The 12,179-nt window shown below is 37.0% G+C and overlaps 1 protein-coding gene across 8 annotated transcripts; it reads left to right on the forward strand.

Annotated features, from left to right (window-relative positions):
- The first annotated feature begins 5,586 nt into the window (after positions 1-5,586).
- LOC118031726 (putative disease resistance RPP13-like protein 1) lies at positions 5,587-11,741 on the forward strand. Of its 8 annotated transcripts, none has more exons than XM_035036217.2 (8): positions 5,587-5,742; positions 6,142-9,303; positions 9,673-9,736; positions 9,936-10,221; positions 10,452-10,529; positions 10,700-10,828; positions 11,019-11,145; positions 11,277-11,741. In XM_035036217.2, exon 2 carries the CDS (start codon positions 6,159-6,161, stop codon positions 9,177-9,179), a length of 3,021 nt encoding a protein of 1,006 aa, XP_034892108.1. In that variant the 5' UTR covers positions 5,587-5,742; positions 6,142-6,158; the 3' UTR covers positions 9,180-9,303; positions 9,673-9,736; positions 9,936-10,221; positions 10,452-10,529; positions 10,700-10,828; positions 11,019-11,145; positions 11,277-11,741. The 8 variants fall into 8 exon arrangements, with proteins under 8 accessions (XP_034892108.1, XP_073264348.1, XP_073264347.1 ...); XM_073408247.1 differs by having other exon boundaries at positions 6,142-7,880; positions 7,983-9,303; positions 9,673-10,221; XM_073408246.1 differs by having other exon boundaries at positions 6,142-7,612; positions 7,712-9,303; positions 9,673-10,221.
- Positions 11,742-12,179: the final 438 nt, after the last annotated feature.

Here is a 12,179-nt window from a genome sequence, read left to right on the forward strand (position 1 = left end):
TTTTTTTAGTTGCCATTTTTTTCTTTCAAATTTTATCCCTCATTATTTTGTGAAGAAGAATTTAACTTTATTATTTTTTTGGGTTTATCTTCTATAAAATTAGTCTTGACTCTTGAGCTCCTGACTAAGATCACGAGTTTCTAATATTAACACAAATTAACTTTGATTTTTTTTAGGTTTAAATTTTTGATTCTTTTTCCCATCTTATCATTCAATGTTTGATTTATAGAAAATTAGTCTTTATGTTTTTTTTGTTATCTTCTATGGGGTCAACGTGTTAACCCTTTTTGACTTATATCATTCTTTCCCATTGTTTTTTTTAGAAAAATTAATTTTATTCTTATTTTTTCCCTTTAACATTGAGTTATTTGATATTGAGGTTTATTAATTTATTTAATTTCTTTCGACGGGGTTGCTTCTATATCACGATCAAGTTATAATAAAAGTTATTCCAATCAAACCCACTTTTTTGATCATGGGATCTCTGGGCAAATAAAGCAAGTAAAATTAATAAAATGTGAGACCTAATTCTAATTTTTTAGCACCCATAATCATAGTTTTGAAACCCGTTCAGTTTAATGGGTTGACTTGGAACACGACCAATTTGAAGCTAGAACTGGACCGGGTTAAAAAAAAAAAACCCGATATAACTCGACTAACCTAGCGAGTTGACTCGATCACAAGCCCGTACTGTATCAATGAAGGAAAAGTGATAAAAGAAGAAGAAGAGAGAAGAAATAAAGTGAAGTCTTCTTCTGCATTATTAGCACATCACGTGAAAAGAAATATTATATAATAAAGTATTCCAATCAAACCCGGCGAAGAAAGCAAGGACAAACCAAGTTACTCCATTTTCCAGTCACTTTTTCAACCGATGGGGCTTCTTGGCAAATAAAGCAAGGACAGACCGAGTTGCTGTGCGACCTAACTCCATTTTCCTGGCCCGCGCAATTCACGCATACACAAACACATCCGGAACAATATTCATAAAATTAATTAACATCCCCTAAAAATATACTTTAATTTAGATAAGATTTTAAAATGTTATTTTTTTAATTTAATAATAACAAAGTTTTATATTAAATTGGTTCAACTAAGTTAACTTGTTGGATTTATAATTCAGATTATGAAATTATAATACCTGTTCCCAAAATAATCAAATATGATTAAGTTTTTCTAATCAAACCCTTTTTTTTAAAATGTAATTTCTAGCAAAATAAATCAAAAGACAAACAGAGTACAATTTCAAAAAAAACAGAGAAAGATGGAATATCCCACCAATATTTAACCCACTTAAATTGAGTCCAAATCATAAGAGTATCTATGAAGAGCGTGTTAAATAAAAAGTTAAAAATTAAAAAATATTATTTTGACTCTTTCATGTTTATTTTATACACTTCAAAAAAAAATATTAAATAAAATATCAAGAAGGCAGCCGGGAAGCCTTCCCTCTTCTTGAGTTTCTTTCAATCGCAGAATGCCCCAACCTTACAAAGGCCCTACCTGGTCACAACCTTCCCCGTGTAACAAGTCTTATAATTAGAGGATGTGAGCAGCTCGCGAATCCACTTCCTAGGTTTCCTAGGCTGCACTCTCTCCTTGTTTCTGGATGCCACTCCCTAGAGTCCCTACCCGAGTAAATTGAGCAAACGGGTTGTTCACCCTCTGATTTAGGGAAAATTAAAATCGAGGGCTGGGCTTCTCTCAAATGCGTCGCAATGGACTTGCACTCCAAGTTAAATTCTCTTTCTATCTCTGACTGTCCAGATCTGGAATCACTATGTGCACATGAAAGACCTCTCAATGATCTCAACTCTCTCGATTCTTTGACAATCCGGGGGTGCCCTAAATTAGTTTCATTTCCCAAAGGAGGGTTACCTGCTCCAGTCTTGACACGACTTTTGTTAATAGAATGCATCAACCTGAAGCAGTTGCCTGAGAGTATGCCTTCCCTCCTCCCTTCCCTTGACTGTTTGGGAATAAGTTGTTGTAGAGAAGTTTGAGTTGTGTCGCAGAAGGGGGTTTTTCCCTCCACATTACAATCACTTGAGATTAGGAATTGCAACAAACTCATTGCAGGCCGCATGCTTCTGCCCTCAAGTCTTACATCTCTGACCTACAACACCTGAAATCTCTTGACTACAAGGGGCTTCAACACCTCACCTCTCTTGCATCATTGACAATATGGGGCTGCCCTCTGATTGAGTCAATGCCAGAAGAAGGGTTGCCCTCCTCCCGTTCTACTCTTTTAAAACCTGGACCGGCCTGGCGGGTTGACCCGGGCCTGGGACCGGTCCGGGTGGAGGCAAAAACCCTCTTGGGAATTGGCTCGGAAAAACCCGGTCGACCCTCCGAGACCCAGTCCACCCGGTCAAACCCGGGTGAGACCCAATCAATTAACTATAGTGAGAGAGAGAGAGAGAGAGAGAGAGAGAGAGAGAGAGACGAGGAGAGATGGCTTTGATGGATAAAATTAAAGATTCAGGGAGGAGGTAGTTGAACGCAGCGTGACAGAAGCAATGGTTACTCTTAGACGACCAAGAATCCCTACCCAAATCGAAAACTGCAACCAATAGTACCCAAGATGCCAAGAAACCAAATAAATTACTTTTCAGGAAGCTCTTTTACGAGGATCGTGAAACCTTTTCGTGTTCTTCATCGAAAGCTGATGATATTGACAGCCTAGAGCCTGGATCTTACTGTGTGTGGACGCCAAAGAAAGAGGAGGGGTCTCCAAGAAGAGCAGCTCTACAGGGTTTAATTCAAAGAGATGGAAGTTCAAAGATTTTATTTACCAGAGTAATAGTGATGGTAAGGATACTTTTGTGTTCTTGATGCCTAATAACAAAGAGGAGTGGCCTCCATCATCAGAGATTAGGGAGCGATGACCAAGATAGGAACCATAATAAACAGGGCACAGAAAAAAGGAAAGAAGCGAAAGGAGCTAGAGGAGGTTTGTTTCAATTTCAAGAACATTATCACGTGAGGAGTAAAGAAGGTGATAAACACTGCTTCTATTTGCCTTACAGGCTGGATTTGGTAGGTTTTTTTGTCTAATGTTAATGGGGTGGAAGGAATCTTCATCCATTTTGAGAGGTAGCGGATGATTAATATATTTTTATTTTTATTTTTGTAATTTTTCCTCTTAACAACAAATTTTGTGTGTATTAATTTTATTTTTGTTTTTGTAGTAGGGATCATTTATAATTTCCAGGATGGATTTCAATTTTGTGTGTAGATAAAATAATTAAGCTGTCGTGATGGATGATGTTGTATGTTTACAATAGTTTTTTAAAGTTAATGTATTTTTAAAAAATACATTTGATATTAAATAAAAAATTAGCAAATCTTTGAAGTTAATAGGCTGGCTATAACTCAATAAAAATAAATAAGAGGGTCGACGCGCATCTCCGATGTCAATTACTAGCTCATATATATATATATATATATATATATATATAAAGGGGTCATTCTTCCTTCTTCCCAGCTTCTTGATGATAAGTTAATATTAGGGGTGTGAAAAAAACCGGAAAACCGAATAAACTGAGAAAACTGAAAAAAAATTAACCGAAAAAACCAAACCGAGAAAAAAAACCGATTAAACCGGTTAGAATAGTTAGAAAAAAATCCCCGGTTCGGTTCGGTTCGGTTTTCGGTTTTGTAATGCAGGAACCGGTTAACACGGACCGAACAGAATCGGTTCAAAAAAACACTATAAATAGAAACATTTTAGTAACCCTAGCCGGCGTCGCCGCAGCCCCTCGCTCTTTCTCTCTAGTAAACCTCTCCTCTCTTCCTCCCCCTCACCCTCCCCCTCTCCCTCATTTTAAAATTCAAACAAGAGGAACGGACGGACGGCAAATAACCGGTCAACAGCTTCGGCTTGCTTTTAAGGAGCAAGAGAACTCAATGACTCTTTGGTATTTGTGAGCCCCACTCTCAGATCTTCTTTTCCCCTGCCCCTCTGTTCATTCTGTTTATGGTGGATTGCCATAAAAATTGAGTTTTTCATGGCTATATATGTTCTGATCTGGTGAATATTAACCTTTGTCTTGCATGATCTGACTTGTTTCTGAAAAATCAGTCCTCCATGGAACACAAGGAAGACTTCAATTCTCAAGTCAGCATAAAATAAAGAATGGTATTACGAAGGAGATGGAGAAAAAAATATAAAAAAAATCCCAGTTTTGGATTTGGGATGAAATCAATGGTGTTGATTTTTGGCTTTTAATTCGTTTGCACAGTGCATGGAAAACAATAGTTGTGAAAAGGAAGCATACAGGTTTTCTCGGTTTTTTGAAATCAAGAACCGAACCGGACCGAACCGAAACCGGTCGGTTTGACTCGGTTTCGGTTTGGTTTCGGTTTTGTTTTTTTCAAAAAAGAAAAAAACCGGTTTGGTTGTTTTTTATAGTTCAAAACCGAACCGAATCGGAAATGATCAACCCTAGTTAATATTGTCAGATCTTGTAGCAATGGGATAATGCCACGTAGAAATTCTATAATAATCGCTCATTGATTGGTTGAGAAAACTGTGTCTCACAGAACAGGAAGGGTAGCCAGTGGCTATTGCAAATTCGGAACCGCCAATTATTCTTGTTATTAAGCATCATGAACACAAAACTTGTTTTTTTTATTTTTTATAGGGGTTAATCTAGATCAATCTATCTGACCCGTGATCTGATTATTTGACCTGATCAATGATCGTGATCTGATTATTTGACCTGATCAATGATCGGGTCGGGTTTCAAAACTATAGTTGAGATTTATAATTGACAAAAATACAAAAGTATTTTTAAAAAGTTTTGATGATAAAAAAGATTATATATTATTATCCTAAAAACATGTCTCACACACACACTCAATAAATACATTAATTACTAAATATATTTAAAATAACTAAATATAATAAAATTAATTTAATCATAAAAACGTTAGCTCATCAATTATATTAATGTTAACCTTTTAAATTTTATGTACCATTAAAATAGATAAGTCAATAAAATTTAATAATTAAAAAATTCTATTATTAATTATTATTTTAAATAAATATTCTAACAATATATATATATATATATATATATATATTAATTATCAAGAAAAAAAAAAAAGCTTATTACATGAAACGACTCTTTTCTTCTCTCTATCCTTTTATCATAAAGTTACTCCCATTCAAATCACAATTTTCTTATTTAAAGAATTTGCAAAACTTTCTAGACCAAAAGAAAAAAAGTGAATGGGTAAAATTGTAATTTTACAAAACCCCTTCATTTTCCTTCCTTCCAAATTTACCCCTTCCAAACTCACTGAGGAAAATCATTTTCTTTTCTAATATTTTCCTTCCTCGCACTTTTATTCTTCTCATTTTCGTTCCTCCCTGTTTTTTTCCCCAAATACAATACAAAGGTAAACTTTTACAGAAGGACCAAATCACAGATATTACATGATATACAAGGACTAAATTAAACCACAGAACAGTAGAGGGACCCAACCAAAACATTTCAAAAAGTACAGGGATGATTGACCTTTTCTTCTCTATATCTTTTGGCTGGCATACAGCTTCAGAAACTGACATCGACCGTTATTGTCAACTTTTTCTGCTTTCATGTCCGAAAATGTATAATCTCTGCGTCACACAACTGACTTTACTTTATTAAATCAGAATTCCGTTCATCACTCATCCTTGGAATTTTCCTTCATTTTCACCTAAATAGTAAATACTGCTGCATGCTGTCGGCTCAAGTAAGCTCTGTTTCCTTGACTTCCTTTGTTGGCTCAATCTTTTCTCCTTGTTCTTGAATTTTTTTCATCCCAATGTTGCTTTCTTTTCTGCAGCTATGTATATATTAAAGAACCCATAATAAGGATTTTCGTGTTCTGGGTTTGGGGTATTTCAATTTATTTTTTTGGTTCTTTAGGATATTTGATTTTTTGGAAGTTTGAATTATGTGAATTGATGTTACATAGCCTTAATCTTTTTATTTTGATGAGTTATTTAACGAAATATCATGAAGTTGAATAATTTTAATGAAAATAAAGATTGAGTTGATTGATGTCTTGATTCGAATGCCTGCTGCATAATCTTGTGTACTTGTTCTTTCTGGTTCATTTGGCTTTGCTGAATATTTGTTATTTGTAAAGATTTGTGAACAGGGGAAATGGCTCTCGCATTGATTGGAGAATCAATTCTTGCTGCAGTCCTTGAAGTTTTGATGGAGAGGATAGTTTCTCCTGCGGTTAGGGACTTCTTCAAGAGCCAAAAAATCGATGATGAAGAATTGAAGAAGTTGAAGGCAAGGATGAGGTCTGTTAGTAAACTGCTCAATGATGCAGAGGAGAAGCAGATTACTGATGCAGCTGTGAAAGAGTGGCTTGATGAGCTTAAGGATGCTGTCTATCAAGCTGATGACTTCTTGGATGAGATTGCTTATAAAGCTTTGCGGTTGAAGTTGGAAGGTGAATCTCGAAGTCAGACCTGCACGGATCAGCTTCGAAGCTTTCTCGCTTCTCTTAATCCATGTAGAAAGGGGGTGAGAGAGGTGCAAATAGAGTTGGCAAAGATCCTTCGAAGTTTAGAAGAGTTGGTGGGACAAAAGGATGTTCTTGGTCTGATAGAGCGCATTGGGGAGAAACCATCGTCGCGGATAACACCCACTTCTTCTCTGGTAGATGAATCTGGAGTTTATGGAAGGGATGCTGAAAAAGAAGCCATAATGAAGTTGCTGCTATCAGATGATACAAAAGGCAGGCACCTAGATGTGATTTCGATAGTGGGTATGGGAGGGGTTGGTAAAACCACCCTTGCTCAGCTTCTCTATAAAGAAATTGTTGTTTCCAACGACAGAAGCCAGAAGAGCTCGTTTGATCTCAAAGCCTGGGTTTATGTTTCGGAAGAATTCGATGTTCTCAAAGTAACAAAAGATATTCTGAAGGGGGTTGGTTCGATGAACTGTGACAACATGACTGAAGATCAACTCCATTGCGAGCTAGAGAAGAAATTGTCAGGGAACAAACTATCGCTTGTTCTAGACGATGTTTGGAGCGATAACCAATCTCAGTGGGAATTTTTACTGAAACCTTTCATGTCCGTGAGACAGGGAAGTAAAATTATCGTTACAACGCGCAATGAAAACGTAGCATCGATCATTTCTTCTGTTTCAACTCATCATATAAAGAAGTTATCTGACGATGATTGTTGGCTAGTGTTGTCAAAACATGCATTTGATGGTGGAAATTTCACTGCCCATCCAGAGCTGGAATTAATTGGCAGACAGATAGCGAGGAAGTGCAGCGGCCTGCCTTTGGCTGCAAAAACACTTGGGAGTCTCCTGTGCTCCAAAAGAGCTATGAAGGAGTGGCTGAAGATATTAAAGAGCAATTTTTGGGAATTGCCAAATGACAACATTCTGTCACCTCTGCGGCTGAGTTATCATTATCTCCCATCTCATTTAAAACGATGCTTTTCTTACTGCGCGATAATTCCGAAGGGTTATAAATTCACAAGGGAGGAGATAGTCCTTTTATGGATGGCAGAAGGCTTTTTGGTGGAACCCAGAAGAAATAATGAGATGGAAGAAATAGGCTATGAGTACTTCAATGAGCTTGTGGCAAGGTCATTTTTTCAGCAATCAAGTCTCAGTTCATCATTATTCGTAATGCATGACCTCATTAATGATTTAGCTAGATTTGCATCCGGAGATTTTTGCTTCAGGCTAGAAGGTGATGATTCAAGCAAGACTACTGAAAGGACTCGCCATTTATCATACAGAGCAACAAAAGATGACTCTTATCAGACATTCAAGGCGATCAAGAACCCCCAATTGCTGCGCACCTTGCTATGTCCCAGTGGTTGGCCTAAACACATGATACAACAAGTTGAGGTAATGAGTACTTTATTGCCTGCACTCAAGTGCCTCAGAGTGCTATCTTTGCACCCCTTTCATGATATATCTGTGTTGCCTAATTCAATTTGCAACTTGAAGCATCTACGGTATCTTGATCTCTCTCGCACAAAGATTAGAAGGCTCCCTGAATCAATGTGCAGTCTGTATAATTTGGAAATTTTGAACTTGCACTTTTGTGTTAAGCTTGTTGAGTTGCCAGTTAACATGAGAAGCTTGATCAACTTGCGTCATCTTGATCTTCAACACACAAAATTGCCAGAGATGCCACTGCAAATGGGTAAACTAACAAAGCTTCGAAAATTAACTGATTTCTTTATCGGAAAACAAAGTGGCTCTAGCATTAAAGAGTTGGGAAAGCTTCAACATCTATCTGGTGATCTTTCTATTTGGAATCTTCAAAATGTCACAGATGCTCGAGATTCTTTTGAAGCCAATTTGAAGGGTAAAGAGCATCTTGAGAATTTGGAGTTAGTATGGGGTTGTGATATGGATAATCCACTCGTCCATGAAAGGGTACTTGAGCAGCTACAACCTCCTGTGAATGTCAAAATTCTCTCCATTAATGGGTATGGAGGTACAAGATTTCCAGATTGGGTTGGGAACTCCTCTCTTCCTCTCCTCCAAGAGCTTTACATCAGAAGCTGCCCCAACCTGAAGAAGGCCCTCTTTACTCACTTTCCTTCTTTAACCAAACTTGATATCAGGGCATGTGAGCAGTTTGAGATCGAGTTTTTCCCATTAGAGTTGTTCCCTAAATTAGAATCTCTTACTATTGGTAGTTGTCCTAATTTAGTATCTTTCAGCAAAGGAATACCCCTTGCCCCAAATTTGAAAGAGTTTCAGTTATGGAGTTGTTCAAATTTGAAGTCATTGCCTGAGAATATGCATTCACTTCTACCTTCCCTTGAGAAATTGTCCATATTTCATTGTCCGAAACTCGAGTCATTTCCAGTAGGGGGTTTGCCCTCCAAACTTAAAGGACTTGCTATTTGGGGTTGCGACAAACTCATTGCAGGCCGCGCACAATGGGATTTGCAATCACTCCATGTTCTTTCAAGATTTTCAATTGCAGAAAATGATGTTTTGGAGTGCTTCCCTGAGGAGACGCTACTGCCCTCAAGCCTTACCCGTCTTGAAATCAGGACACATAAAAATCTCAAATCTCTTGACTACAAGGGACTTCAACACCTCACCTCTCTTAGAGAGTTGATAATTATGAACTGCATGGAGGTTTCCATGCCAAAGAGGGGCTGCCCCCCTCCATTTCTTCTCTAACTATCTGGCAATGTCCTTTGCTGGAAAAGGAGTGTGAAAGGGAGCTGAGGAAGGTCCCAAAATACATCAGATATCCAGAATATATGACATCAGGAAGAAAATCAATTTAATCCAACTTGATGAGGTATTGCTATTTTTAAGTTATTTTCCTTTTAGCAAGTGATTAAGCACTATTTCAGAGTACATTTTGTTATTAATTTACAAGCAGGATTTTGATCCTTTTGTTCTTCAATCCAAATTACAAGTGTCAATATCGGCTATGAATCTAGGATAACTAAAATGTTGGCCCCAAGAAAATTCAACTGATTGTTATTGCTTGTACTAAATGCATGAAAAGAACATATTATTCACGTAACATCCTGTATTATCATGTTTGCATTTAATTTTCTTAAGATCAATCCTTAATTGTTTTTGTTGTCATTGAGAGAATCAATTTACTTTTACCACAAATGATTTTATCACGTTGTTCATTGCCTATCTGTTGGGTTTCTAGGCGGTCTGAGGAACTACTTCACAACTATAAATGGGAAATAAAACAACTTATCAGCACACAAAAGGTTCAAGTGGTCCATGTACTCTGCTTTGCATAGCCATCCATTTTTCTTGATGTTGATATCATCATCCGTTGTTCTGTATCCTTGCATTAATTTAAGCATCAAACGTTGAAAACTCAAAAAGTATTTGCAGAACTCTCTGATTTGGTTCAAGAGTTTCTCTGATCTCTACTTGGTTTATTCTGATATATTGCATCTACAGATGACTAGGGTTATTTTCTATTCTGTTGGGTACTATCTTCCCAAGTGCCTTCCAGAAGGACCTGCATATATACTTTTAATTTTGCAATGCTTGGCATGTCTCGGAAGGGGTTCTGGTCCAAAAGAGCAACGAGGAGAAGGAAGCTTGCGTATGCTTTCATACTTTCAAATGTGAAACTATATTCCTTTTGAACTTCAGATCGAGTTTATTTGAGGAAAGTAGGGACCCTCGTGCGCATCGTTGGAATTTTCCTAATTGTCTAATAGTGCAAACTGTCTCTGCTCAAGTAAGCTTCGATTGCCTTGATCTAAATTGCTGGGTCATTATTTTGTACTTGTTCTTGACTTTGTATTTCGATCTTGTATTCCTATATGCAGCTATATATATATATATAAATTGAATGTGCTGCTCAAAGAACATTTTACATGGTGAACTGTGACATTTCGTTGTTTACCAGACTTGATTGCTGGATTATTGTGTTTCAGGCAAATTTTTTTATTACATTTACCTTCTTAGGTGGGCTGCCAGGATTTTCTGTGGTGATCCTTCAGCATGGCTTGCTAGTATCCTAAATAGTCCTTTTCTGCCATAAAGGTAACAGTGCATCATAGCCATTTGCTTTCTTCAGAGATGCTAAAACTCTCTATGATCATCTTATCTGCTTATATAACGTAGTGCTGTGTTTATTTTGTTCATTGAGGAATCGCTTTGCTATTTGATTAAGATTAGTGTTCATATAACTGAATTTTGAACTCTTTCCCCAGATGATGCTATGAATGTTGTTTTTGCGTTATGACCTGGATGCTGATATGACTGGATTTTCCGGCAAGGGGCTATGAAGATTCTCTTATGTTGATTCTTATTGAAATAAATACTAGCCAGTATTTTCCAGGGTAAGCCTTCGTGAGCTGCCTCCTGCCTTCACTTTCTAAGAAAGCCTCTAATCCCTCCACCCTGTCTTTGAGAGTTCCAACATTTCCATAAAACTTAGTATGACAAAAAAATAACCCTTTATAAGCAAATTTGGTCAATATTCCTCAGCAGAATTCTTACAACTACATTGTTGGACTGATTATGTAACAGCGTTCTGCCTGTTTCACCTTTCATGAACTACCTTTTAAGGATGGGAACTTCAAAGGCTCGATTTAATAACACAGATCAGTTTCATTTCTTTTCCTTGGTTGCAAAAAGATTTCAATGTCCATTGAAGGTATAGGGGCCAAAACTTGTTTTCCATTTTATAGTCTGCTCATCATAACTTCCATCCATCCATAGTTCCACTTTACATCATATTCTTTTACCTTATGAGTTCACTTTTTCTGTATTGTTTCCTCTATGTAGTTTCTTGAGGAGAAGAGGAACGATCAATTTTACAAATGCACATTCATTTCGAGTCTCACCATGTCAAAATGAAAGCATTGCACAAGCCAAGCTTGGAAGACTGCTTAAGATTACTGATTACAGCAAACTTCTGTTTCTCGCTGGAAATTTGTAAAACAAATCTCAACACTTGAGAGAGATATTCCTTGGTCACAGCAAACATCAGCTACTGTCCAGAAGAGAGATGCCAAGCCCTCAAGGGATGGCCAAGCAGATGCGGCAACAAGAATCGATGATATATCCAAGTTAGATCAGGGCTTTAGTTTCTTATTGGAATTTTGTATCTTAACTCGGATTAGAATCCATAAACACATAGAAATACTCTTGTCATTCACATTTGATTTGCAAACACGAAAAATGTCGTGGATTACAACTCTTCTGTATCTGCTCTCATTCGTTGGATTATCATCTTTTGAATTCCTTTGATCAGTAATCTGCCATTATAGCTTGTACAGATATTGATGCTATCATAAAATTAAATTCTCTTTTTCAAGTGCCAATCGACGCTGATCAGCTTGTGGTGAAGTGGCACAACTTCATGGTTTTGAAACTATTCTCAAGAGTAATAAGCTGTTAATGAACTTAACTGTAATCCAAGGCCATATCCTCTTCCCACGATTTGGCTCCTCAATCAGGCCATCCTTCATTTTTTTTAAGGAAGAAATATTATGCATGTAAGGATCCATACAAATTATTTTCCTAGATAAATCAAGAAAGCTTCGAAAACTAACTGAAGAAATGTAGGTGTGTGGTCTTCTCTATACGCTTAATAGCCATGTCTTCAGTTACTTCCTCGTAGAAAACCCCACAAGTGATTGTGCCAAGAATTTGAGAATAAGATGAAACACAGTGTGAAGAGAGTGG

The sequence above is a fragment of the Populus alba genome, chromosome 3, assembly GCF_005239225.2.
Source record: "Populus alba chromosome 3, ASM523922v2, whole genome shotgun sequence".
NCBI classification, from domain to species: Eukaryota; Viridiplantae; Streptophyta; class Magnoliopsida; order Malpighiales; family Salicaceae; genus Populus; species Populus alba.